Below are 27,817 nucleotides of genomic sequence, written 5' to 3'. Positions count from 1 at the left end.
TTTTATAGTAGTTTTTTTTTTTCTACTTTAATCTTGCATGTGATTATCTGGATTGCTCAGGAAGGTTTGAAACCCCTCCAGTCTAAAAACATATCACAGTTTAACAACAGCTTTATCATGCCACTCCAACACATGTAAATGCTGACATGTTGGGAGCTGTACTTATGCTGAAAACATAGTTCATCTGTCAGATCCTAATTAGACTTTGAAATCCTTGTGGGCATCACAGTAAAAGTGTTAATTAATATGACATGGGATAGCAACTTATGAGATTTGGGATGTATACCTCTGGTAAAAGTAAAAGAACAATAGTTGTTGTTGCTTTGTATTATTTTTTATTATTATTTTATATAAAAGGCAGAATTTTATTGCAGTGGAGTTTAACTTCAGTTTTCCCACATCACAAGGTTCCCTTCCCCCTGAACAGTACTCCCTCTAACGGAAAGATAAAATAAAAACTCCTTAACACTCCTCAAAATTCCTGGACTTCACCAAAAGCTGTGCAAAAAGTTCATTCTGCTTCAGAAATTCCTGTGACATTTTAAGAGTTTCTGGCATCTAACTAATTTAATGGATAAAATCCTCCCCCTTGAAGGAAGTGTCTATTTCCTGTCTATTTCCTGAAGTGTCTATTTCCTATCACTCTGTTTCCAGCTTCTACTCCTACACTTTCACAGAAAGATTTAACTACACTGCAGTCTTCCAAAGGCTACTGGGAAGAAGACATAGGCCACTGAGTCTGATGTTCTCCATTTATGTACCATCTCAGAATTATTATGATGAACTATTATTTTTAGTCCAGTTTTTCTGAAAGTAGTCCTGGTGGAATAGTCCTAAAGTAACATGAACTCTTTAAAGCCATAATCACCATTTAGACTTTGATAGTAGTATTTATACAGTAAAATACCTAGCATTTCCTGAAAATAAGGGTTTTTTTGAACTTCTTTTCCCCAAATGTTTTGCTGCAAGATATAGTATTGCAATAAAGCTCAAAAAGACACCGTCTGACTTCTGCATCATTACATGAACTTTATCTTGTAATGATGTGCTGCCAAAGAAACTCACAAAACTGACCAATGCTTCATTGACTGAACTTGATAGTGATTGCTGTCATAAAGCAGAGTGAATGACATTTTCTGCAAAGGTTAAATGCTATCAAAGCAAACAAAAACATGCATGTTGACACCTGTGAACTTTGCAAACAAGAAAGCGATTACACTAGCTGGCTAAGGACAACAGTTCTCACTTTCTCCTCAGACGCGTTTTTTCGAGTATACGAATGCACCAGGAGCCACTGCAGATTGCTGGCAGTATGGTGGCATGTGATGATATACTAAATACATGTTCTCCTAAGTCCTTCTTTGTAAATATCCTAGTGATAAATTAAATGTTTTAATAATAATAACAACAACAACAGAATGAAAGCACTGGCAGCTTATGGCAAAGAATAAAGGAGGTGAACAGACAATGGAAATACACATAAAAAATATGGTATTATATGGTATTACGGTAATGGTATTATATGGTATTATGGTAATACAAATTATGGTAATACAAATTAAGAAACATGATTTTATAATATAGCATATAAAATGTTTATTCTATAAAAATGAATGAAAATATCAGAGATTTTATTTCTGTTTACAGATTAAATTTTAGTTATATTTTAAGCAACTAGTAACAGCATGCATACAGTTATAATGGAATAAGCAGCCTAAAATTACAGTCAATGGAAGTGAAAATTTCTGAGTCTCTCACTTTAAAAAATTCCTTTTTGTATTTATTATTTATTATTTAATTACCTTGACTGTTGCTAACACAGCACATGTATACCTATAGCACCAACGGTCATAGGCTCTAAACGGTCTCAGCTTTGAAAGCCTACTTTTTAAAGTAATTTTTGTATTATATTTCAGAAATCATCTTACTCTTATTTAGCTATCTAAAAGCTAAGTGTTCGTATAGTTTCTTCCCAAGCGCATGGAGAAAAAACAGTTACAGAGAGTGACTCATTTCAGCCTTTGAGAGGTACTTGAGACAGCCTCAGTGGATGATTTTTTAGGTGTGTCTCTTCCTTCAACTCCTACAGAAGAAACAAATTCCAGCCTAAATCCTTCATAAATATATTTCTGCTACCTTCACTTTCATTCAAAGGGAAAACTATTATCACTTGGAAGAAATCACTATGAGATTCTGATGTATTTCTTCACTATCAAGCATTATGTAATACTAAGTGAATAATATGACTCTGCTTTTTCTCCCTCTCTAAACCTCTGCCTCAGCCCACTGACAATTGAGTACCTAGGCCTCGAACAACATATTTACTGATCCTGCATGCCAGTCAATCTGTTCTTATTTGCAAAAGAGAATTATGTAACCCAAAGACAGTAAAAAGAAAAACAGGACCTTTTAGATCACCACTCTTCAGCACTTTTCCCACTGAAGGATACAGAACATTCATTTGTAGCAGTATAAGGGATTCAGTATGATCTCTACTTCAGTGAGATCTTACTCAGACCTGAATACAGTCCATTCCCTTTGCAAAAACACTACAGAGTACAGGTTTTTGCATCTTCACAATGTTGTGAATTAGAACTCTGTCCCATTAGGAAAAAAACTCATCTTCATCAAAACTGAATGTCAGCACTGAAATTCAGTTTTCTTTTATCATATCTGTTGGCCATTTACTTCCATTGTTATATATCAGTTTTTAGATATCCTCTCAAAATACTATTACAATATGTCCTACTTATTCACCCTTTCTTCTCACTTCTCGCTTACAGCTAGCGTACTGCTTCCCTGTACGGTTCCGCAGTTTGCATTTGTCTCTGTAATTCAAAGGTTATTGGTTGATCCAGCTTAAGTGTTTATAGCTGGATCAACCAGTCTCTCCCTTTTGAAAACCAAATTACTATCAAGCTTCTCTGACCTTTTTTTTCTTTTGCTTCCAATCTCCAGCCACAATATGGCTAAGGCAAAAACAATTACAAAAAGAAAATCCATATAAAGCCTATAACCACACACCAATCATGGAATGGAAACAGCACAAGACAATCTTCCACAATCCCTGTGGAAGATTACAACACATTTACTTGTGAATTCTCACCACGTAAGGTTTTTTTTGATCAGCAGTGGAATATCCTGTACTAGCTCTCCACTCTGTACTTAATAACATCCTTAACAAAGTGTCGGACATGTACAGCAAGATAAAATCAGAAACAAACAGAAACCAATTAAAGATTTAACAACAAGCTAATAAGCTTCTTCTTCTATTTTTCAAATAAAAGAAGGATGGTTGAAATATTATATGAAATGTGACAACTTTTTGTTCATTGTATCCAAAATCTGATTTCTTCTCTCATGGAACAAACATAGTACTACTCAGGTATGTAAATAAGAAGTGACTATTTAGATCCTTTTTCCTCTGGAAACAATCCCCAGAGTACATATCATATATTTACATTGAAACCAGTCCAAACACTACAGCACTCTCTTGAAATACAAGTTTATAAAGATTTACCCACAAGATTGTGGCATCTATTGGTAAATTCTGATTTATTAATTATCTGTATTTGAATACAGAAGAACAGTTTATATTTTTTATTAATTTATTCATATTTTATTTATTATATTCATTTTATTCATTATATTCATTTATTAGGGATATGGCCAATCTTTTTTCAGTGGTCTGTGGGGACGGGACAAGGGACAAGGGCCACAAAATGGAGCACAAAAAGTTCCACACCAATATGTGAAAGAACTTCTTCACAATGAGGGTGACGGGCCTCTGGAACAGGCTGCCCAGGGAGGTTGTGGAGTCTCCTTCTCTGGAGATATTCAAGGCCCGTCTGGACACCTACCTGCGCAACCTGCTCTAGGGAACCTGCTTTGGCAGGGGGGTTGGACCCGATGACCTCCTGAAGTCTCTTCCAACCCCTACAATACTTTGATATTGTGTTCCTGTGATATATTTATTGGATTAGGTGAGAACTAAATAAATTCAAGGCTCCCATTTGTATGATTTGTACTAAACTAAGTATATGCATTAAATAGATTTACATTCTTGATTTGCAAGCTTTAAACCTATCTCGTAGAAAATAAAGAATAAGTGGCATTTTTCATTGGGATTTTATCTTGACAAAAAGTTCTTTTTGCAGATATATTTGATATTCATTATGTTCTTGTAACAGCCTCTGCATCTCAAATGTTATCAAAACCAGGCAGAATCTTTTCACCTTAATAAGACAAAAGTAGACTTTGTGTTCTCAATGCAATTTTGTTTGGATTATCAATAGGCAGGATTTGATTGACATAGGAAAAGGAAGAACAGTTCTGATTAAATCAGAGAGGTTTTATTTGGGCTGGTTTCAAAAAGAGAAAAGGTTATCTATCTATTATGACATATGACAGATTTTTCTCTGGCCATTATTTTTATAGAGACAATCACACTATTATTTTCAGGAATAAGTAAAGGCAGCTTTCAGTAAGTTTTACATTTGTAGCTTTGATGAATACCTTCAGTTTATCAACCAGACAGATTCTGTCTTTTACTTCATTTTCAAACAGAGTAACAGTGAACAAGTTATTCAATCCCCCAAACAAAATTATCATGTTTGGCACTATCCAAACTCCCTCTACAAGGGACTACATAAAAATACTGAAATTGCACTTGCCTTCTACTGTTTTCAATTTTAATTCTATGTGATGTCCGCTCTAATTATAACTAATTTTTGGAAAGCAATGATTCCTCAGTTTCTACAGAGATTTCTCATTTCCTTCAACACTTTTTTTCCTGATACAGAATGGATAAATTTTAGTGAGTGTCACATGTTAAAAAATTCTAATTATTGTGCTATTTCCCTATGTTATTGCAAACCATGCTCTGGTTTTGTGTATTTCTAAAAGATAACTTTCATGTGAACATATGTAATGTACAGTAAATACTAAGATCACTCAAAAGTAATAAGCAATTGATTATTAGATAAAGTTTCTGTTACAGCAGAAGTTTATATTTTGGGCATAAGATTCATATAATATTCAAAATATTTCACTGCTCTCTTTTAATGAAGCTAGCCATTTATTCCAAAGTGCTAATTTTGAGTAATTTCAATGCAGGATTGAAAACCACGGAAGTCAGTCTCCAACACATACATAAGATCAAAAGATTCCACTAGTCTAAGCTTCTCAAAATCACTTTACAGGATGCAGGTCCTATAAAAAGGTAACTTTTGTTACATAAAAGCACCAAAATACATAACATATATTTGCACTGTTCCTGTACCCAGTATAAAATCATTACAAAATACTGTGCTGACTTAGCACATCTAACTTACTTCATACTTTCCCTTAAATGGCAGAACAGCTGTTAGCAGATGTATGTATAGTGTCCAGGAAAAAGAGAAAACATATTGTGGACTACTAAACAACATGTTCTGTACCTGGGGGAAAATAAATAAATAAATAAAATACCGGATTTTGCGAGACTTGAATGCATATGATTGTTTTTAATATATTACGCCACCAGTTACATACCTTCTTTACCTATTACTATGAAATTGAGTAAACCCTGAGTAGATCAGTAATCATAGTAGATGGTCACTACCAGCATATCTAAGAGTGATTAAGAATGCATTTCCCCTGTGCAGACTTCACAAACATAAAGAGAATATAAAACTAGATTTGGATTTATTCTTTCCCTTGCTTTTCCCTGGACAGCTACTTAACAGATTTGAATGCTCAGTATAACTTAGCCCTGAGTTCTACATTTTTTGTTCCTTTCTTTTAGATACAAGGATGCAATTTACTTTATGAATGACATAAAATTTGAATGATTTTCAAATGGAGAATTTAACAAAATATATCTTGCAAGTATTGGCAGGAAAAAATTTTTCAACATGTTTGAGGAAAACATTTTATATTTTAGAGGTCCTATGCAAAGAAATAAGGGAAAAATAACAGACACATTTTTGCTTCAACTTTATTTCTATAAGTGACAAAACAGATGTCTGAAAAACATGGAGTTAGAGACTTCAATTCAACTGCAGAAGTATAAAAAAGGATCTACAGTCACAAAAAAGGCATCAACAACATGAATTATATCCTAAAAAAAAAAAAAGATAAAATATTTTCTTTAGACAGCTTTGTATTTTTTCATTTTTTTATGTATGTCTAATAGTCTAATATAATTTTAATTTTTTATATTTTTCCTTTTTAAATATAAATATGCTTATCCCTAAAGGTACTTTATATGACACAGAGAAGAGCATATTAACTTCTTTTGCAGTATTCTCTAATTTGTTGCTGAGAAAGAACAAATCCTAAGAACTTTTGATGTATAAGAATGAAATGTGCATGTTTCTTTGGCTTGTGGTACACACAGATTTCACACAAGTAGTGAAGGCCCTCTGAAAATAAGCTTCAAAAGGGCTTTGGTTTTGGTTTGGGGTGTGGTTTTTTTTTGGTGGCAAAATTTTTATATTCTTCCATCTATCTTAAGAAGAATGATGGTCTTCATAAGTAAGATTATTGCAGTTCATTTTGTGAAATTCCACAGTTATCATATCCTCATGTGAATTTAATAAAGCTTAGCCCTAGCTGCTCTTGAACAGCAGCCAAGCATTTGATTTGTTCTATTTCATTTTATTCTTCTTTATGCATCTTGCTGCCATCTGGAATCATAAAAACAAACAGTTCAAGCAGTTAATGTGTTAAAAGGGGGCAATGACATAATGAAATATTTCCCTCTAATTCCCCCCAACCCCCATTAAAATTTTCATATCCATTTCAGAACTTATGTTGTCATTTGCCAATTCCAAAAGGACTTTCTGTAAGAGGATTGTTAGAACAGATGTTGGAACCCTTATACAACTGAGCACGTGCTGTCTTATCCATGTTTATTGTTTCAAAGCCAAAATACAGCAACTATTAAATAATTCTTGGTAGCTGAAAGAGCACATATAAATGTGCCATTGTGTGTCTTGTACACAGAACATATCAACAGAACATTTTTGGCTCCAATTAAGTCTTCTTTTACCAATTGCTTTTCAGAATGATAGGACTACTCTGTCATTTCTATCTGCTTTTAATATCTAAGCATCACAAGTTTCTGAAAAGGTTTGATTTATTACTTTGTGAGTAAAACATTCTTGACTATGTCAACTTATTAATGTTTTCACTAGTAGAACTAGATGGAATTTAGTTCTAGATGCTATGTTCCTCTGGGATAAATTTATACTAGCCTAAGGTTCAAGATAGGCAAAGCTCCAAAAAAAGTCAAAGAATGTTCAAGTCTCCCATGCTAAGTATTTTTCTCCTGGAGGAATTAGGTTCCCAGAAATAAGGTGAACAGGAAAAAGTAGTTTCTTGAAACTAATGATTTGACAAGGAGCCAGATTCCCAATATACTTGGTTTTCAGCACTGATTTAAAATGCATATGTGTGAATATTCATAGATTCTATATTAGTACTAATATGGACTGACAGAGTGTGACAACGCAACATGATACTACATGCACTAAACTCAAGACTGAAAAAGATGAAGACAAGTTTAGTAAGGCATGATGTGAAAGCTGAAGATGGTTCAATATTTAAAAGGGAAGATGAAGGTGGAACTACAGACAAAAGTTAGACTGTGAGTAAGGAGTAACTTTTTATAGAGAGCAGAAACTCTTTTTATAGAGAGCAGAAAACAGGAATCTCAGTGTTAGACTATAAAAATACTAATGTTCTTTTAAACCCTGAAAGAGCAAGGAAAATATTTGATGAATGGGATATGAAGTACCTTGAGTTAGGAAGCTAGTCAAATAAATAATACAGAGAAGTGACCTTAGAATAATTACAACAAAGAAAGGGAATTGAATCAACAGAGATCATGTGTTACTTCAGAACTTTGGCCATAAAATAAAAATAAATAATAAAACTAATGCCACTTTCTGAAAGTATATTCGTCACATACTTAGAAGCTACTATCTTTGATTTAACATGAAGTTTGAAGGAATCCTCAGTCCTAGTATATTTGAAATTAGCAGGTTTGACAATTTTCCCACAAGAACACCAATCTGCTCATCCCTGCTTTTGAATTAATGACATAATTTTGGTAGATTAAAATAATAATTAAAAAAAAATACTTTAGGCCATTCAAAAATGCATTCAGACAGGCTACTAAAATGCAAGAAATATCTTAGAATAGCTTCTGATAGAGAAACCATGTATGCGAAAGTATTAGAAAATATCTCTTTTTGTGCATATGTCTGCATTTAAGCTTCTACAGCCCTATAATGAATAAAGTAAGAGTTAAACGGTAAATACTTAGCATGAAGAATAAAGATCCACATACAATTACCTTAGTTCAGTGTGTCTTATTGGACATACCTCTGAGAACTATTAGATATTTGTATTTGGTAGAGTAGCTTAGCGAGGAGTAGCTTGAGGGAGGAGAGCATGATTTTTTTGTAGGATTTCTGGTATAACCATTGTTCCCACTGAATTCTAAAAAGATCTAGATGACTCTGCATGAACTGTAAGACAGTGAATACAACAATGCTGATTGCTGCTGATAATAACAGTATCAGACATACCTTTACAAATGGCAGCAACTCTCTCAGCTGCAGCTCTTACTGAGTCCTGAGTTTAACATGAATTGGAAGAGACATTTGTTCTATAAATTGCACCAGTTCTGGATGCTGACTGAAATCAACAGCAACCAAAACCTCAGCAGGCTGCAGAAGTCACTGCCTCCTTTCTGCTAAGCTTGAGAGCAAAAAGCAATGTTTTGTTCCCCTCTTGAGAGGAATACAATAACTGGTTAAGAGTACCTTTTTAATTTCAAACCTATTTAAAGAAATAAAATGTGACAAAGATAGAAGACATTTTACTGTTATATATTAACTATCATTTTCATATGCTTACCTCAGGTAAGTTTAAAAATGGCAAAAAGGTAAATCATGCGGCAAACTGTAATATCCTTAACAATTAAGTAGTTTTATCCAGTTAAAAAAGCAAACTGTACCATACACTTTAAAAGTCTAAGTTGCATTTCTTTTTCACTTTCACTTCAACATTAACTTCCCAAGGTAGGGAAACAAAATTTCTAACAGTCAATAAAAATCAGTCAAATAATACAATTTAGACATCTTACCTTAAAATCACCAGGTAAGCCTGATAGCAGTCAAGCTTTAAAATCACATGTGAACACACATCCATACATTCACATACATTATTAGGTAGAAGGCAACATTCTGCTTCTTTTATTTATAATAATAAAACACATTAACCCAATTAAGAAAGAATGTCTGAATGTGGCAGAATGCAACTCAAAGCTACATCTGCAAAGTTCTCCAATGCAGAACTTCAGATACTGGTAGAGCTATCTTACCTCAAGGAAAAATATACACTAGCAGGATCTTTTATTTATTGATTTTTTTTTTCTTTTCCCTTTCTATTCTAACACTGCCTAGGTCCTGAATGTGATCATGACCTTGTCCATGGAAGACCCTGCCACCTTTGGTTGACAGACAGTATTGAAAGATATATAGCATTAAATAGCTGAGGCAAAAGTATTCTTCATTTAGCTGGGTGCAAGAATAAATATTATTATTGTAGTCTGTTCATTTCTCTCAAGTATTTCACGATGCTCTCATGTTTCTTAGCATTAAGATTGTACAAATCAACTTATCAACAAATTGAGTCGAAAATTCAGAACAATTTGTGTTCACTCCCCCCAAAAATAAAACCAACATATCACATGTATGTAAGCCAAAATGTCTTCTTAAATTCAAGCCAAATATTCTAGTATAACTTGACCAAAGACAGAATTTTTGGTATACCATACCATACATAATGATCAAGAATTAACAAAGCATTCAGATTTATTCTTACCTTGTAAGAAGACATTAAGTTTCATTTATGCCAGAAAATATGTAACTGGTATTTTGTATTTAATGTGTTATTTAATACAAAAATATCAGTTAAAGAGTTTGTGATACTCACTACATGTTTAGAATAAGAGATTTATTTCTTTCCCTGAATTGTTTCTCTCCATGAAGTACATCCAAGTAGTGGAAATATTTAGGAAAACACATGTCTTCCAATTATTCAAATATTTTAAAAGTTCAAAGGAAAGGAGATTACAAATGTCCTTCACCTGTGAAGTACATTTGTCTGTGGGTCATTTGCTTGTCTGAAATACATGTGCACTAGTGTCTGGATGAGAGACGAATTTGTCATCTGTTTTTTTCTTGGGGTGGGGGAGATGGGGTGGGCAGAGGAGAAAGGAAGAAAGGATCGGTTTAGATAAGGATCTAGAAAAAATATTTTTGTGAAGGAGGGTCTGTTAGTGGAGTCTTTCAGATCCATATTAGTGTCAAGGGGCCTATATGTCTACAATTTATTTGTAATTTATGTACAGGATGAAAGGGAAGTTTTTGAACTGCCAGACAATGAAAAAGAAGAAATTCTTTTGAGGAAAGGTCTTAGATTCAAATTTCATGTCAAACTCTGCTGATCAGATCACAAAGGAAGACAAATAACATCACAGCCCAGCAGTAAACAGAGAACATAAGATGAACTCAGTTCATCCATCTAATTGCCATGGATATCTCTCAGGAGAAAAAGGATGAAAAATATACTGAGAAAAAGGACTGGAATTTAGCTGATAATTCTTAGCTGCTATTCAGTGGTGGGAAGTCAAACCTCAAACATTTGATATCAAATTTAGCTTTTACTGTAAATAAGCTGTTTGAGCTTTTATGAACTCCTTCCCTAAAAAAGAAAAATATACTAAATATGAAAAAAAAAAAGTCCTTGTGTAAAGGACTGCAGAAGTCAGTTATACCCCTGAAAAACTCCTGATAATATTATTATTTAATATCCATCTAAATGAACTTAAATAACTGGATTCGATTTACATTTGTTTATTTATGAAATCTGCAGGGGCTCACAATTTGAATGACATAGAGAAACATCATTTTCATGACATTTTCAGTGGTGAGATTTAAGAGAGTACCTGTACAACAAGAAAAAAAAATATTTTAGAATAGGGAATATTTTCCAGCCCTCAGTAATGGAATCAGAACTGAAAAGTGAAATATTCGGAGAACAGAAATATAAACTATATTTATCATATTGTATCCTAACCTCCAAGTTATCAAGAGTCACTTTCTAATACAGAACACAGAATGTTCTCAAAAGAGAAGATAAACCTCAAAGGAATGTGTAAAGCAAAACCGTAGTGCTTGGCTATCCTTCATAGCGAAAGACATATATTGGGTATTGAGATACACATATAGCTACAGTTCTATTCTATGTAAAATATGCTACCTGTTACCTGTGCTAATTGAATATGAGATATATGTGTGTGTACATACACCTTCATGCTCTTTTTATATACACATGCACAGAAAATATACACATACACAGATATATAGACTATATATATCTATACAAACTATATAAACACACACATACATGTAAACATTGCTAGAGGATGTGTGACTCTTGGAAAGTCCTGCTTAGACCACATTCTTTGAAGAAAATGACAATAAAAAGTACATGCTGCTAAGGAATATGCTTACTAGTAATCTCCGTGTAGTAAATTTAATTTAATAATTATAGACTCCAATCACTGTAAAAAATATTGGCATATGTATAGATTTGACAGTGTGCATGCACTGATCAAAGAGACCAAAAGTGTATTTAAAAACAGTGCTTCTCCAAAACATATATAAATATAATCTTTAAACAGAATTTATTTTAGAAATAGATAAATAAGACATAAAAGGAACAGTGCTTGGTAGTTCAATATGAAAGCAAAAATATATACTAAAAAAGATTTGTTAAAAAGATTTTACAAATAATACTTAACACCAGGGTATGCCATAAATATTTGTAGTATGGTAGACTAGGAAATCATTGAAAATGTGTAATAACAACATGTGTAATAACAACAACAAAAACAACATTACAGTTTATGTTTAAAAAAAGTTATTTACACCACAAACATGCTTTGCTTTTCACAGCACCCTATTGCCCTTCTGCCCTTTAGCAGTGCTCTATTCAAAGAAATTCAGAAGGATATAGAGATATCCTCCTATGGTGGTTTAGCCCAATTTAAAATAATAATAATAATAATAATAAAAAGTCCAATATATTTTCTGATATGATAGGCAGCTTTCAAGCAACCTGCAGATTGTGTGCCATAGCTTTTCCTTGGAATGACTCACTTGACATCAGGGTGTGTTTGAGACAGAGTGGCACTGATCTTTGGTAGACACGCATCCATATGAAATCCAGGCATTGACAATATGACACAGGATGCAGAACAGCAAATCTGAGCCATCTTTGGCTGCTGGCATTGCAATGCAATGCAACTAATTTACACTGTAAAACTGGCAACAAATAAAGAGCTATTCTTGTTGCTGAGCCACACATAGCACTGTAGCTAACCAAAACAAACTCTAGGACTATCTATAGACAAAGATCTTTCTGCACTGGTGACAAGGGTGGCATTGTGCAGAGAACAAAAGGATAAATCTCTCAAGAATTTTACAGAGATTATGGTGAATAATAGTAATCACAGTCTAAACCACAATAAAATAACACAGAATGTGTGTTTGCTATTTCAAAGAAAATATATAGTTTTCAATTTTAAATGTGGTCAACTCAGTAACGCTTGTTCTTAATTTACTCTGACTTCCATGCCGCCAGAAAGATTATTTCTGTAGGTGAAAACATTTGAGAAAAAAAATATTTTTAACACTGACATATGCCTAGCTTTGACTCAGGCTGCTAATATTCATTAAAAATAAAAAAAAAAAAAAAGTAAAATAAAAATCTAACTATAGAATCTTTTTGAATGGCCTCCATTTATCCTTTAGCTCCTTGAAAAGTGTATAAATTAATATTCAGCACACATACGCATTTGCTAAGTACACATTAGCCTTTCATGAGACTATCATGAATGCATTTAATCATCAGAAGGAAATGAGCTCTCTGAACTAGTCTTACTCCAGTCTGTAAAAGAATCACTTTGTAGAAAGTGATATTTAGATGTAAGAAACCAGAAATGGAAACAGAGAAACACATGAAACTGAACCACTTTAGGAGGTTGCTGTTTTTTCCCTTAGTGCATTTGAAGGGTTATTATAGTTGGCTGTGCTGACTCATGAGAGAACCAGAAGAGAGATTACTGATTTGGATCAATAATCCAACCACCTGATGAGCCTTTATTTCATATATATCTTTTCTAAAGTTTAAAATCATCCTAGATTATTCTAGAACTATTTATTTATAGAATATAATGATCTGACCAGTGAAATGCTAGGAAAAAAAGATTCATCTTCAGGTAGTTTAAAAACAAAAGAAATAAAGAGTCCCATGAGGTATTTTTCTTATGAACAATTAACATTCATCTCAAGAAATGGCAAGCACAACTTATCAAAGGTTCTCTTCATACTTAGTGTAAGAAAGTAGGCACTTATAGAGGGCGTGCAGTCCTCTAGCATGCAGATGAACCCTGTCCAGTATCTCAGATCAGTATTCCTTAAATCAAATAAAACAAAACAAAAGAAGCATTCAAATTATTTGGTGCTTTTCTTAATCAAACATGGATTTTACATATATGAGTTTTCTCGTCAAGGAAATCAAACCTATTATCAAGGATATCAAACCTATTTACTACAAGTACAAAAATCTAAAGATTCAATAAAGAAAGAAAAAGCAGAAAAAGAAGTCCATGAAATCCTACTGTCTTCCTAATGAACAACTCTACCAGGCCAAAGGTTAATTACTCTTAACAAACAGCTTTACATGCTTCCCATCACCCAACTATGAGGCATCTAAGCAAACAACTGTAATAGCAAAAGGCAGTACCCATCTTTAGTTACACTCAACAATATGTCTTGAATAAACTCCTTACTATATCCGGAATGATGTTTCAAACCAAAACAACTGGCTGAGTTGTGGTATTGTGTCAATAAATATCATTACTGTATGTCTAACCACTGAATGTGTTGTTTAATTTGAAGCGTAAATGATGCAAGGATATGGTAACTAGAAACAGCAAAACTGTCTTACAGATACATAAACATCTTCTCAAGAAAATGATCTCATTATAGGAATTAAAATTTTTCTTTAACAGTCATAGCTATAATTATGCAATACAATATGCTAAATTACAATACATACTTCAGTATTAATAGAATTTATTTTACAGATCAAATAGCCAAATACACATTTTTGAAGGAGCCAGATAGCAAATGTGGAGGATACTATAGGCAACAGTCATGGTAGACATTCTGCAGTCTAAGAACTGAGGCAATGTGAATATTAAGTACAACCCTATAAATATCTTTACATCAAACATACAGTAAGGTGTAATTTTATGTTGTAGTCTAATTGATCAATCATTAATAATTTTGCCTTTAAAATAAAGTTATACATACTGTATACATCCCAGTTAAAAGTGTCATTCATTTTATTCTAGCAAACTAATATTACATGTCTTCATATAAGTGCAGAAAACAGGGTTCTTTATACTCCTTTGCTTCCTAAGAGATTTTGCATTGCATATGAAATGCAAATATTATAGATGATACATATTAAGCATTATTTTCTAAAATGTGAAGCAATATACAAGAACTTGCAACCAGGCTGCAAACCAAGCAATGATACTCAAATTATATTTGTTAAATGAGCCATACTAAATGACAAAACAAATTTAAATTAAAGAGAAAAAAAAAAAAAAAAAAAAAAAAAAAAAAGAGGTTAACTATATAGAGAAATAATTTGGAGGAGAAAAAAAAGCCTTTTTTTTTTTTTTCCCCCACGTGCTGGCTAACAGTGCAAAAAGTTCTAGGTTCCAACAAATGTATACTCTTTCCTATTTTATCACACTAAAAAGTAAGCCACTGGATTTATGATTTTTTCTAAAATAAAAGTATTTCAAACTGTTAGGTGTGCAGCACCTGTTATGCATTATCTAGATTCCAGCAGGAAAAATGCAAATTAGATTTTATTTTAGGAAGTTAAGTGAATACTTTTGAGTTATTTCAAAGGTGATCATTTTTTACAAAAAATGGTGGTCAAGAAAGCAGAAAGTACTTTTTTACTACTACTATTGTGCCTATAAAATGAGAAAGCAGTGATTTGATCAGTTCTATTTATGATCCATAGCAGCAATATTATCATTAAAAATATTATGGAATAGATATAAATACCACTTAATTCTTAATATGTGTAATGGTGCTATATATGACAACAATTCATTTGCTTTTCTTTTTAATGCAGGGAGTATAAAGAACTTTACATTCTCTTTTTAAAGCATGAATAAAATTTATTGCTCCCTTTTAATATACTTATATAATTAAAACTTCTAATTGTTTCAACTAAAATAAATAAAGAAAAAATCTGGGACAAGGAGATGATTACAAGCAAAATTAGAGAACAGTAGATTTATCATAATTGCCAACTGTGAGGAATGATGGGTCACATTACTTTTTTCTTAGCAAAACTAAGTTATAGAACACTATAGCACAATGTACTAAATTTTTTTGTCTTTTCCTTTTAAAAAATTCTTGCCCTTGATACCTTTCAGTAGGGCAGCTTGAACAGTTCATCGTCACTTCCAAACCCCTCTGGAGATCAGACGATAAATTTCTTCGGCAATCAGAGACAGGACAAGGGCTTTCTCGTGCTATTTCCTTGTTTTCATGTTTGCTGGCTTAACATCATTGTGTACACGTACGACTTCAGTATATAACATCAGATGCGATGACGTTCAGAGCTGGCAAACAGAGAAACAGCATGAGAAAAGCCCTTTCCTGCATATTTTTCCCCATATATCGTAAAGTTTCCTTCCAAACTTCTACCATGTCAATCACTGTATGGTTTAAGAAGTACCTAACTATTTTGTTTCTAAGTAACCAACCACTCTGGGGTGTGTGTGTGTGTTTACAGGTTTTTATACACACACAAAGATCTGCACACTTCCATATACACACAACAAAAATGCTAAAACTGGAGTCACAGAAACAGCTTCAACATACGTTACCCTAGGTTTCTTACTACTTTTCACTTTATCAGCTTGAAACCCCGAGTGCTGTATCAAGTGTACAGATACATCAGAAGTCATCCATCACAGTACCTAGAATATGTTCTGTAGGGTGTTAGCAGATTTCATTTAAGAGCATATTCCCTAAGAGCTAAAAAGAGCATAAAATATTTTGATTTGAAGAGTTATTTTGCATCTTTAATCCATGTTTATCATCAACAGAGTTAAAGTCCATAAAATTCACCGAAATGAAGGCATTCAGATCAATTATCTCTCAGGAAAGAAAACACTACCAATAACACAGTCAACAAGACACTAGTCACTCACTGGTCAGGAAATTGCTATCAAGTGCAGATCATTGAATGCAACACCTTCTGGGAGAAAATAGGAAAAGAAAGAAGTGTGAAAATTAAACTGAAGTTAAATCAGACTTCATTGTTGACAATGTTTGGTAGCTATAGGTCATTTAAAAAATAAACAAATAAATAAATAAAATAAAAGCTTGGGTCACTAAAAGAGGAAACGCTTCAGCTCAGCCTTGGAAACATGAAGGTGAAATGTGCTTAAAGTTCAGGAAAAATCATACATATTTATACTGCTACTAGTCCAAGGCAAGTTGTTACTGGAGAGGGAGTGGAGCATCATTCTAGCTTGCCAAACAATCGCCTGGTTGGTAATGCTGGAACTTTGTCTAACAACTTCCGTATATATAGCTTCTACTGGGGGAAAAAAAAGCCTTTCTTCTCTTCCAAGTAATTTTCTACTTAAGTGTCATATTCAAAGTGTCATATTCACTTTTTGCTCAAAGAGAACATTAATTTCTTTTTTGTTTTCTTTCCATTTTTGCTCAGTTTTTATTTTCTATTAAGAGGCAATAGGGACCATTTTCAGATATCCTTTCCCTTGTATTTTCAGAGAAAAACACATATTAAAAAAAAAAAAAAAGTAAAAATTGTCAAATTGTTCCACAGAAGAAAAAATTTCCTTGACCAATTTTGCTTCAGTAGTACTGCACATTTAAGTCACTGCTCACTAACTTAAGAGACAGCAAATTTCACTTATTCTTCAGTGAAATCTTTTTTCTCTGGATGTGAATTCCATTTCTTTCTGAAGAGTATCAGAATTACCAGAAAAATTAGCAGCCAGAAAGTTAAGAGAAAATGACAAGAATAGTCAGAATCATAGTGGTCACTTTTGAAACAGCTTCTGGGAAGGGCTTATGCCAACAAACTTGTCTGATGCTTAGAAGAAAATGTTCCTGGAGCGTAACTTACTCCACATCTGTCAATGCAAAACGCTGGTGTTACCTATACACCTTTCAAATATCAGACACATCAGCACTGCCTATTGACAATTACAGAGTAGTAGATTAAACTCACTTATTTACATATCAGGATTTACATATCAGGTGAGCTTTCAGAGCTGTTTGTTTTGGGAAAAGTGCATTATTCTTTTCACTCACATTCTAAGCACACTGCTCTCACAACAAGTGGAAAACTGTAATGACATTTCACCACATTTCAAAGCAGAACCAGAAGATCAAATATACCATAACTATAAGCATGTCTAAGCAGTTGCTAGTGAGACAGTAGGCCCCCAGAAGGCAATGTATTTTAAATGAGGTCTACTTTCCATTTAGAGTTTTAAAAGAAATAGAATTTCTATCTCCAGTTAAATTTCCAGCAAACAAGTTCAGCAGAAATCACTGTGTCATTTGAAATTTTCATTCATACATATGGGTACATTCACACATGCAGAATCCTAGCAAATAAAATCAATTAATGATGATTTACAGCGTTAAATATGAGAAAAATCAATCTGCATGCCTGTTCACTCTCTTAACAACCTTCCAAAGATGGTATAGCGTGCTAGCAGTGGAGATGTTAACATACAGACCACAGTCCACTGCAAAGCAGGCAGAAGCACCAAGTACAAAATAATAGATTCAGAGCGTGATGATATATTACAGCTCTACCAGTTGGAGAGGTGGACTGAAACCGAACCAAGTTGTGCCACTGCTGCCTTCATGACCAGTCAAGCTTCTTCATTAACAGAAGGTCAAATAAATCTTTTCCTGGAGTCAAAGTTTAAGATGACAAAAAAAAGGCCACAGAACCCTTCTTCAGTGAGCAGATGATTACTTTATGAGATTTTTTCTGTTCCGATAATATGCATTATATTATTTTCAAATGAATGAATGTTGGGAATCACATTAATTAAAAGGAGACATGAAGGAGGAGGATGCATTGGAAATGTTAATGAAACATTGTGGCCCTAGTTTCTTAGAACCCAGCTGCCAGAGTTAACACTGTATAGCATAATTACGCATGCTTTGATTAGACAGGTTGATGCCTACCAAGACAGGCATTTGAATTGTCTGAATGTTGAAAGTACCTGAGCAAAACTTTCAGATTAAAAAATTGTTTCATACTGCAGGAAAACTAGACTGAAAAAAACTGTCCTTTCTTTTCATCATTCCAATGCAAATTAAAAAAAAAAGATTTGTGACAGTATGTGATAGTTCATAGAGTCTGCTCTCACAAAGGTAAATGTCAAAAGCAACTGAGCTTTTACAAAGCTTGCGGACAGATAAACTGTACACGTGCTGTATGTTTTTCTACCAAACAAATACATTCTGCTAAGAGGTTGATGACTACTGAAACAATGACAACCTGATGATACTGATTAGTTAGCTCGATTTTACAAGGTATATATCCTACTTTGAAAAAACATATAATGAACAAGAAGCCCCTTCACAATGTATCGCATGGTAAAGTTTCTTTAATACAATTACATCTACATACAGCATCCCACAAGAAAGCATGCTATTCTGAAGGTTCCAATTCACTGTCACTAGTATTCATTAATTCCTACTGTGTGACTAAAATAATACTAATATCTCTTTCCATTGGCCTTCCTCACACACAAATACACAGAGAAGCTTTTTCTCTCTTCTTCCTCATATTACCATTAGCACCACACATTTTTTCTCTTGAGCTCCTTGTAGTCGATGATCCAATGTGTCCTCAGCTGCTTCAGGAGTCTCTGATTCCTTCCCCATAAAACTTTCAGCTGTTGCTATTCCCATGTTTATTTGCCCACATGGCCACTGAAGAGATTTTTTTTTTTCTGTATAAAACCTTTTCATCTTCTCTTGTATGTTTTTTGAGTACAATCGTTATGATTTTCTGTCATTTCAGAGATCACTTCAACAAATTTAACAGTAAAGTAAAGAAATAATTGCCTTTTTTTAGTGACCCAAATCATCAAACCATTCAGACATGCACAGAATTTAGAGCTTATAAAACAAAACAAAACAAAAAAACATTTTTTTTTATCATTAACTCAGTTTTTCAAGTATCTGAGTTGAAATTTAGGCTTGCATTGCATAGACAAAGCTAAGAACAGTTGAGATGTGAAGCCTGTTAATATCAACATCCATTAGAAAATGAAAACAAATATCTTCACAGTGAGTGTAATCTTCTTTAGTCTCCTCCTTCAGGGAGCTTCTGGCTTGTAAAAGCTTGTAAAAGCATCACAGTAATTGTTAAAGTAAAATTTTTTCTCACATTAAACATCTTTCTGATTTTCATTTCTCAAACTAGCACATCTGCCTTTTTAACTGAACTTATTATATTCAATTCTCCTGGCTGTCCTACATTTTTTTGCAAATTCAGAGAGTGCATAACATAAATGCATCATTAACCACAAACATCCTGGTAATCTCCAAGGATGGAGGATGGAGGGCAGCATGACATCTGATGTATTGTGGTAGAAGATTACTTTTGTTTGTTTAATTTCTTTACTAGCTGGCAGCGACAACTCTTAAGTTAGTCTGTCCTGAGTCACCTTCTATAGCTCCACAGCAGATAAAACTACACAGACCACAACATACAAAAACAAGTTAGGAATAAGAGTGACTTTTAAAAAAATCCACTGAGGTTAAAGAAATATACTCGTTCTCACTTATCATGAAACACAATTCTGTTATTGTTATCAAAGTCCAACACAAAGGATTTAACTGAAATGGCCTCTCTTGCCTAATTTATGTAAATAAATGTATTATTTGTATTATATTTAAATAAGTAATACAATATCAATTCATGTGTTTAATGGTGAATGTTGTTTACTAGCTAGCATAAAGGGCCATTCTCAGAGAGTAGTTATCATTTCTCCAGCAATGTGGTCACTTTCATATTGAAAATTAAACCTAAAAGAAGGATAACTGTAGATTTAACAAAATCAATATGGTATATTCTGAGCATCATACCTATATATTATATTATATATAACACACATATATATTTTCAGGTACAGCTATATAAAGATAAGCTACTGTCAGGTAATGAGCATTGCAAAGCAAACACTTCTATCCTGCTCTCCCCGACAGGAAACGCCTGTCATTGACCTTTAAGGTACAGATAAAAGAAAACGCTTTTTCCCAACCAGCTTCTGCAGAAGAGAATTGCTTTCCATTCTACTTTAAAAGCACCTGAAAATGGAAGAACTAGGTTAGTAAAAACCTAGAGTGTCATGAGTTTACCTTTTTTGTTAGCAGAATTACTGCATTACAAAGTGTTTTTGAGCAGACAATGGAAGGACCTTTTTGGCTCAGAGGAGCTATACTGGAGTCCCTGTTCTCAATTGAAAAATCACTTGGATCAGGCCTCCAGAGATGCTGAAAACAGCACCACCCTCCTTGGAGTTATGAGAGTTCAACAAGATGAATAAATTAGGAAAAGGCTTTTCTAACACACAACTGAAATTAACACATTCAAATACCTTTAATACAAAATACTCAAATCTCAAAAGCTACACATTTTCCACTGCTGTCTTAGAATTAAGAAATTCTAGTATGTTTCCTCAATTTATCAGTTAATGCAACTCAGCAAAAGATGAAGGTTTTAGAGCATACAGCAATATGAGCTAGCATACAAAACTGTGTGCTTAAGGGGAATAAAATAAAATAACCAACCCATCCTGTAATTTTTAATAATATGATGCATAGTGTGCATAAAGAGTTTCTTTTAGGAACATTCTGGTATCACTGTAGTGGTAATAAAAGAAAGCCCACAGAAGAAAATTCAAAACCTCAACTGGAGCAAAAAGTCTAGCAGACTTGGACGTGCTGAGGATATGTTCTCAAACAATAATATTAAAATATATTATCAATGATATAACAAACTCTTTTGAAATATTGTTTCTTTAATGATTGATTTCTTTAATGATTGATTCCTTCAGTAATTAAAACTTGACTACAAAACTATTTTCATTGAATACTCTGTGATATTCATGAAGAAAAAGAAGCAAACAAACAGCAAAGTTTAATTATTAATGTTTGTTTTTTTTTCAGAACATGGATAGAAATTAAATTCAATTTCCAGTGACTTACAGCCCTTCTATAGTGTCTTGTAGGTCCTCATTTTAATTTAATTTTAAATTAAGGAGTCTTTAGACATTTCATATGCTGTACTTAATTTCTGAGAAGCTAGTATCTGGTTTATCAAGCGTAACAGCTAAAAAGTGAGAGGAATTACACTGATGCTTCTAATTTTCCCCTAGCTTTGCCTGTTGACTGATTCTACCAGATTTAAGTAGTCCAGTACTTTTCTAGTCTGAAAAGGGCACTGAAGCTCTCAGAGGAAAATCCTTGCCTGCTTTTGAGGGACCTTGAAGTAAAGCTGTGCCCAAACGAAGGCTGCAATTTCAGACTCCATCAATATTAAGAACCACTTATCAGATCCTGTAAAGCTTTATTGCTTTCCACCTGGCCTAGATTACTTCAATTCTTGAGCATACAATACTACAGAGGACAGTATCATAACCCCTCTGTCTCACAGAGCTGCATGATGTACTGTAGTAATGCAGGAAGTGCCATACTGCCATCTGCAGTCAGGAATACCCACCAGTGAAATAATTCACTGCTCCATTTCCTTACAGCCATTAATCACTTTAATTATTTCCTGTTAACACTGATGGATCTCAAATTGTTTACATTTCAATGCCTGGATCAAACACGACCTTTCAAACTTTTAATCCTTGCAGAGAATGTTATTATGCAGTGCTTAGAGGTAGAGCTATATGAATGAAAAAGTTAAGAAGTGAAGGAGAAAGAGAGAACCTTAAAATTTCCATTACCTGTCTGGTGTGAATGGGGCCTGGGGTCTTGAAGCCTCCTTGACAGCTGCATTCGGAAACACTGTAAGGGTCCGAGCTGCTTGATGAGCACTTGGAGAGTGAGTCACAGCCCACCACAAAGGTGTTATCTAGAGGAAGTTCCTGAATGACGTGGTGCTTCTTGGGGGGTACAGGAGTCTCAGGTTTAATTTGAAAGGTAGGCTGTGGAGAAGCAGACTTGTAGTGCTTTGCCAAATCTGGGCTATCAGGTTTAAATGTAGTTGGTGTGGTGGCCCAGTTATATTTTCCCATAGTCTGTTCTTCTAGCTCTACAGGAATGTCTAAAGTGCCATTTATGTGCTCATGGCCAGGATCATCAGGCTTAGATTCTTCAATAGTCACAAAGTTGAGGAGGAGACTTTTTGGAGAGCGCTTCTTCTTCTTCTTCTTCTTCTTGATCTGCCTATTCTCTTGGTTTGGGGAAACCCATTCACCACTCTGCTTGTTTTTTTGGACAACTTTGTGCCTGGGCGTCTGGCGGCACCGTACTAAAGCAGTAACAAAAATTACCAGAATAACTGTCATTGTTCCTGCAATAATTGCAATTATGATCTTGACATAATCATTGGTTTGTGGGGTTATCTCACCATCCCCAATGTTTTGGCCAACTGGAGTTTCCATATTCCTGCGCACTAGCTCTTGTACATAGGAACTATTGGTGACTGTCTCATTCACAAACAAATGCACAAGAGCTATAGTATAAAGAGACTCCGGCTGTCCTAGGTCATTGACTTTTATCACCAGTCTGTGCAAGCCATGATCTGATGTAATTACCTTCTCTTTCAAAGTAATATTGCCTGTTAGTTGGTCAATTGTAAACAAGCCCCTAGAGTTCCCACCTATGATGCTGTAACGGAGCTCTGCATTCATGCCTGTGTCATTGTCAACTGCAAAGACTTTAGTAACTACAGACCCTGGACTGGATGATGTTGGAACCAACTCATATGAATAATTAGAAGAAGGAATAACAAAAACAGGCCTGTTGTCATTTACATCAACAACATTGATGGTCACTTTCGCAGTTGAGGAACGCTGCAGTCTTCCTCCATCCACAGCTTTCACCTGAAAAGTGTATGACCCCTGCTGTTCCCTATCAAAGGTAATGTTAGGCCTTATTACACCAGTAAGTGGATCTATAATGAAATTATCTCTACCATTTAATATAGAGAGAGTGACCGCAGCATTTTCTCCAGAGTCAGCATCTGTTACTGTGATAAGCCCTACTGTGCCATACATGGGTAAGTTTTCTGGCACATAGAAATTATATTCATTATGTGTGAAAGCAGGGCTGTTATCATTCTGGTCCAGGACTGACACTGTCACAGTAGCATTGGTCTGCAAGGGTGGCATCCCATTATCCTTAGCCAATACAGTGAAGGAGTACCTGTCTTGCTTTTCTCTGTCCAACTTTCTGACTGCTGTCAGAATGCCTGTACGGCGGTCAAGGTTGAAAATGGGGGGTGCATCAGAACCCAGAATATAGCTGATCTCAGCATTGCGCCCACTGTCAGCATCTGTAGCACTTATCTTGGTTAGCTGAGTACCTGGAGCATTGTTTTCAGGGATGGAAAGACCTATAATAGGCTGTGTAAAAACTGGGGCATTGTCATTTTCATCTTTAATTTTGATCAGGAGCATTGCAGACTGGTTTAAGGGAGGTTTCCCTGAATCTGAAGCCACTATTTTAATAGCATATTCCCGTGTTGCTTCATAATCTAGAAATGTGGCTGTTTCCAGAAGAAACTGATTATCAAACACTGGCTTCAGCCTAAAAGGGACATCATGATCTGTAAAACAAGTAACCTTTCCATTCAGATCAGCATCTTTGTCCATCACTGTTATCAATGCAATTTTGGTATTAAGTGGAGCTTTCTCAGACAAAAGCACCGTCCCATTCACTGGATTGATGATGTATCTTGTGTCTATTGATGGGACATTGTCATTAATATCTGTGACATTAACAGTCACTGTTGCTCTTGATGGAGTTGAACTGCCATCGCTTGCCAAAATGGTTAATTTGTGTACAGGAGATTCCTCTCTGTCTAGTGGTTCTCTTATGGTGATAAGACCAGTGGCATTATCAATGGCAAACAGCCTTTTGGCCAAACTGGAGATCTGATTGCTGAAATAGAAGTGAATTTGTGCATTTGAGCCCAGGTCTGCATCAGTGGCATGGAGCTGAGAAACAGAGGTGCCTACTGGAGCATTTTCTGGAATACTAACTTCAATGTCATTTTCTTTGAAGACTGGGCGATTATCATTCACATCAGTCACTGTGACTTGCAGGATGGCGGTGCTAGATCTTGGAGGGCTTCCACCATCTTCAACTTTAATTTTCATCACATAGGTATCCTTCTGCTCCCTATCCAGGATCTGCTGGACAATCAGTTGAGGCCACTTATCTCCCTCAGGTGTCTCAATTATATCAAGACCAAACACATTTTGACCCTACAAGACACAGAAAGAATATACTTTAGCACAATAGTATAATTAAGCGGAGAATAATCTCATTAATGTTTCGAAATTGTCATGAAACACAGATGTGGGGGGTAGAGGTATACAGGAATACACATTTGTGTATGCACTGCTAGTTTGCAATATCCATTTATGCTTTAAGACCAGGAGCCTTAAGAAAGCTTCAGAGCAAACACGTGAAGAAACCAATTTAGAATAACAGGGGTTTTGTGTTTGATTGTTTTGGGGGCAGGGGGACACAATAAATTGCTTTTTGTTGTTGTCCTTGTTTCTTTTTTAAACCAATTGCTCTCTTTCTACAGAAAAATAAAAATAAAAAAAAATTAGAATTCTTGGACAGATGTAATTTGCTTTCTGTACCGTACCAGTGAGTGTTAAGAAGACAAATGTAGCCAAAGTTCAACCATGTCCAAAGGCAAAGTAGTATGCATACACTGGATGATCTAATCCAATCCTCAATTTCAAGGAAAACAACAAAGATAAAGGGACTATTTCACAGTTCATGGAACAAAACTGGACATGATCTGAAATCCCTAGCATGCAAAACAAAAAAGCAAAAACCACCACCCACATCACCGAAGAGGGGATCACTATACAATTTAGTCATTAGATTGTTCAGACAAAACTAAGCCATAACAGTTTATTAGAAATACATAAATTCCTTAAAATTATTCCTTTCTTCATCATGATTTATTTTCCACTTGTAGTGAAAATTACAATCCAAGTGAGAAAAGAATACATATTTTCATTTTAAAAAATATCACAGAACTATGACATTCACTTTGAAAATAATCACTTCTTTTCACGGGGATTGTTGAATACATAACACCCCTGGAATAGCAAATGCTATACATATTGCACAAACATGGCTTCCTTTAAAAACCCTTGTGTTGACAGAGTATGCTAATACAAAAATTGGAATCTAGAGCTAGATTCCCTCTTCTGCTGTGTCTTCAGATGAGCAGAGATTAAGAGTATCACAATTATCCTCTTTTCTATTCTCCCATCACTCAACCTTCAGAAGAAGAAAGGATGTAAAGGCAGTTTTGCAGCCATATTTTCCATAAGGGCAGAGCTAAAACACAGATCATTAAAGCTGAGTGTACGGGATAAACAGGAGAAGAAGGCGTTGATAAAAATGCTGAGTAATTAGGATTTTCTTTGTATGTGTCATTCTTGCAACAACTGCTTCTAGCCTGGTTCTTTCTGCATTTATTGTGCTTGTGTCTCATCTTTAGTCCTAATTATGTGTGTTCTGAACCGATTTGAGACACTTCAGACCAAGGTGAAAGAAAATGTTCCCAATATGCAAGTTTCCTTATTTCTCATTGTTGCTAAAAGATTTGTATTCACTGCATCTTGTTACCCACCATTAAATGAATGCATTTGTAGGTCTAATTCTGTGTAAGGCTGTACTCTTTCACTGATTTGTTTTCTCAAAGCCAGAATTTGACCTTACATAAGTAATCATTTCTTTCATGGAAAAGAATAATTCATCCACATTTCAAACGTTACTGTGCCACTGGCACAGCATTTGTGACAACATTACATTGCAACTAGGGACAGTCTAAAGTGAACTGGAATACATTTTGAAAAAATTTTTAAAAATACAACTTTGGGTTCTTCAACAGAAGACATGAAAAGATTATTCTTACAAGAAGTGTAAGATTTACATTTTGAATCAATTAGATTAATTTTTCAAATGGTAATTCTACACCGATCTCTTCAAGAAGGTGAAGTGTGAAGATGAAGAGGAAACCCAATCTGGCTAGAAGTTAGTTGAAATAAATTGCAGAACTACTGAGAAATGATGAATTACATATTCTATATTTTAACATAGATTTCCAGAAAAATATAACAGAAGCTGGAGGAAAAGAAGAAAAAGATAGCTAATGTGTTTTTTTTTTTATTTGTACACAACTTGACAGATGGGCACTGATTTTTCTGTCATTAGATCCCACAACTACAACAAACACTTCATATAGACCTTCAATACACACAGCTATACATATGCATACACATTTCTGCTTCTCTTTAACTATCAAGTATGAGAAAGGTATTTTTAATTATAGCATATGACTTGATATAAAATATATAGCATCAATTCTCCATTACCAGCAATAAGCTACTGGAGAAACACAAAAGAATGCAAAGAGCTCTTCCAGGTCAATTATTACCACTTGATTAATTTTTCTATATGGAAAAAAACAATATTGAGCAGAATTTCTTACTATTGATAAGCGGATTATACACCCTTTTAAACCACTGAAATAAAGTTACAAAAATTATGCCTGTTCCCAATTTAGACAAATCTGCTTCACATTGTTTAATGGATAAGATTAGGTATGGTGATATGTTGCATTTTAACAACTACATTTTCTAAGAAGAGAGAATTCTTCCACTCTAAACAGTCCTCAAAATAATGAAACATTCGGGAAACAAATTTTGAAGATTACAAATATCCAATTCTCTCCTGCACAAGCAAAGAAATTGAGAGTTAAAAACCCTGAGAGAAATGTGAAGGAAAACTTTCAGGATTAAGTTTTGATCTATCATCATCAAAACATTGGTTAAGTCAATATTTCCTATAGAGATAGATTGTTATTCGGACTGAAGTATACTTCAGTCACCATGTTATCCCAGTGATCTGAAGGTTTCATTCACACTAGGAAGGCTATGTGTCCTGAGAATTAGTATAATAGGTAATTAACATTTATATAGTACCCTTCACCATTAAATTAATTGATAAAAAAAAATCTGTTACTTTGTCTTCATAACTATAGCAAGATGGGAGAAATAAAAAACGCTAACTTTTTAAATCCAAAAAGACAGCTCAAGCCATGTAATCTAGCTATTTGAGGCAGAACAAAGCTATGCCCATCTCAGAGCCAAGACTAGCTTTAAGAGGCTCTGAGTCCTAATCACAAGATTCTTTATCAGGGCCATAACCATAAGTTCTGTTACCTTATTCAATTTTTATAACAACCTTTTCAGAGTATTCATGCATAAAATAATCTCTAAATGATGAAACTGGCATACTTGTTGAACTCTGCCTGCTGTATATTTACCTGGTCATTTGTAATGGATCCAAATGTTCTTTTCGGAGCTGTTTTGGGCTGC

General features: G+C 34.3%; 1 protein-coding gene across 6 annotated transcripts in view; it reads right to left on the bottom strand.

The window, feature by feature from the left end:
• The window catches only part of PCDH11X (protocadherin 11 X-linked), a 474,407-nt gene that overhangs the window by 378,452 nt on the left and 68,138 nt on the right, over positions 1-27,817 (bottom strand). For 5 of the 6 annotated variants that reach the window (XM_084535116.1, XM_084535119.1, XM_084535117.1 and 2 more), the window contains 2 exons: positions 27,766-27,813; positions 22,184-24,670 (listed from right to left, as the gene is read on the bottom strand). In XM_084535116.1, the coding sequence (XP_084391242.1) occupies positions 22,184-24,670; positions 27,766-27,813 (2,535 nt within the window). Of the gene's footprint in view, positions 1-14,765; positions 15,779-22,183; positions 24,671-27,765; positions 27,814-27,817 lie in introns of those variants that run through there. The other variant, XM_084535120.1, reaches the window with a different exon arrangement.

The sequence above is a fragment of the Aythya ferina genome, assembly GCF_964211825.1.
Source record: "Aythya ferina genome assembly, chromosome: 13".
In the NCBI taxonomy this organism is placed as follows: Eukaryota; Metazoa; Chordata; class Aves; order Anseriformes; family Anatidae; genus Aythya; species Aythya ferina.
The sequence above is the reverse complement of the archived record's forward strand: the minus strand, read 5'-3'. Positions and strand labels throughout refer to the sequence as shown.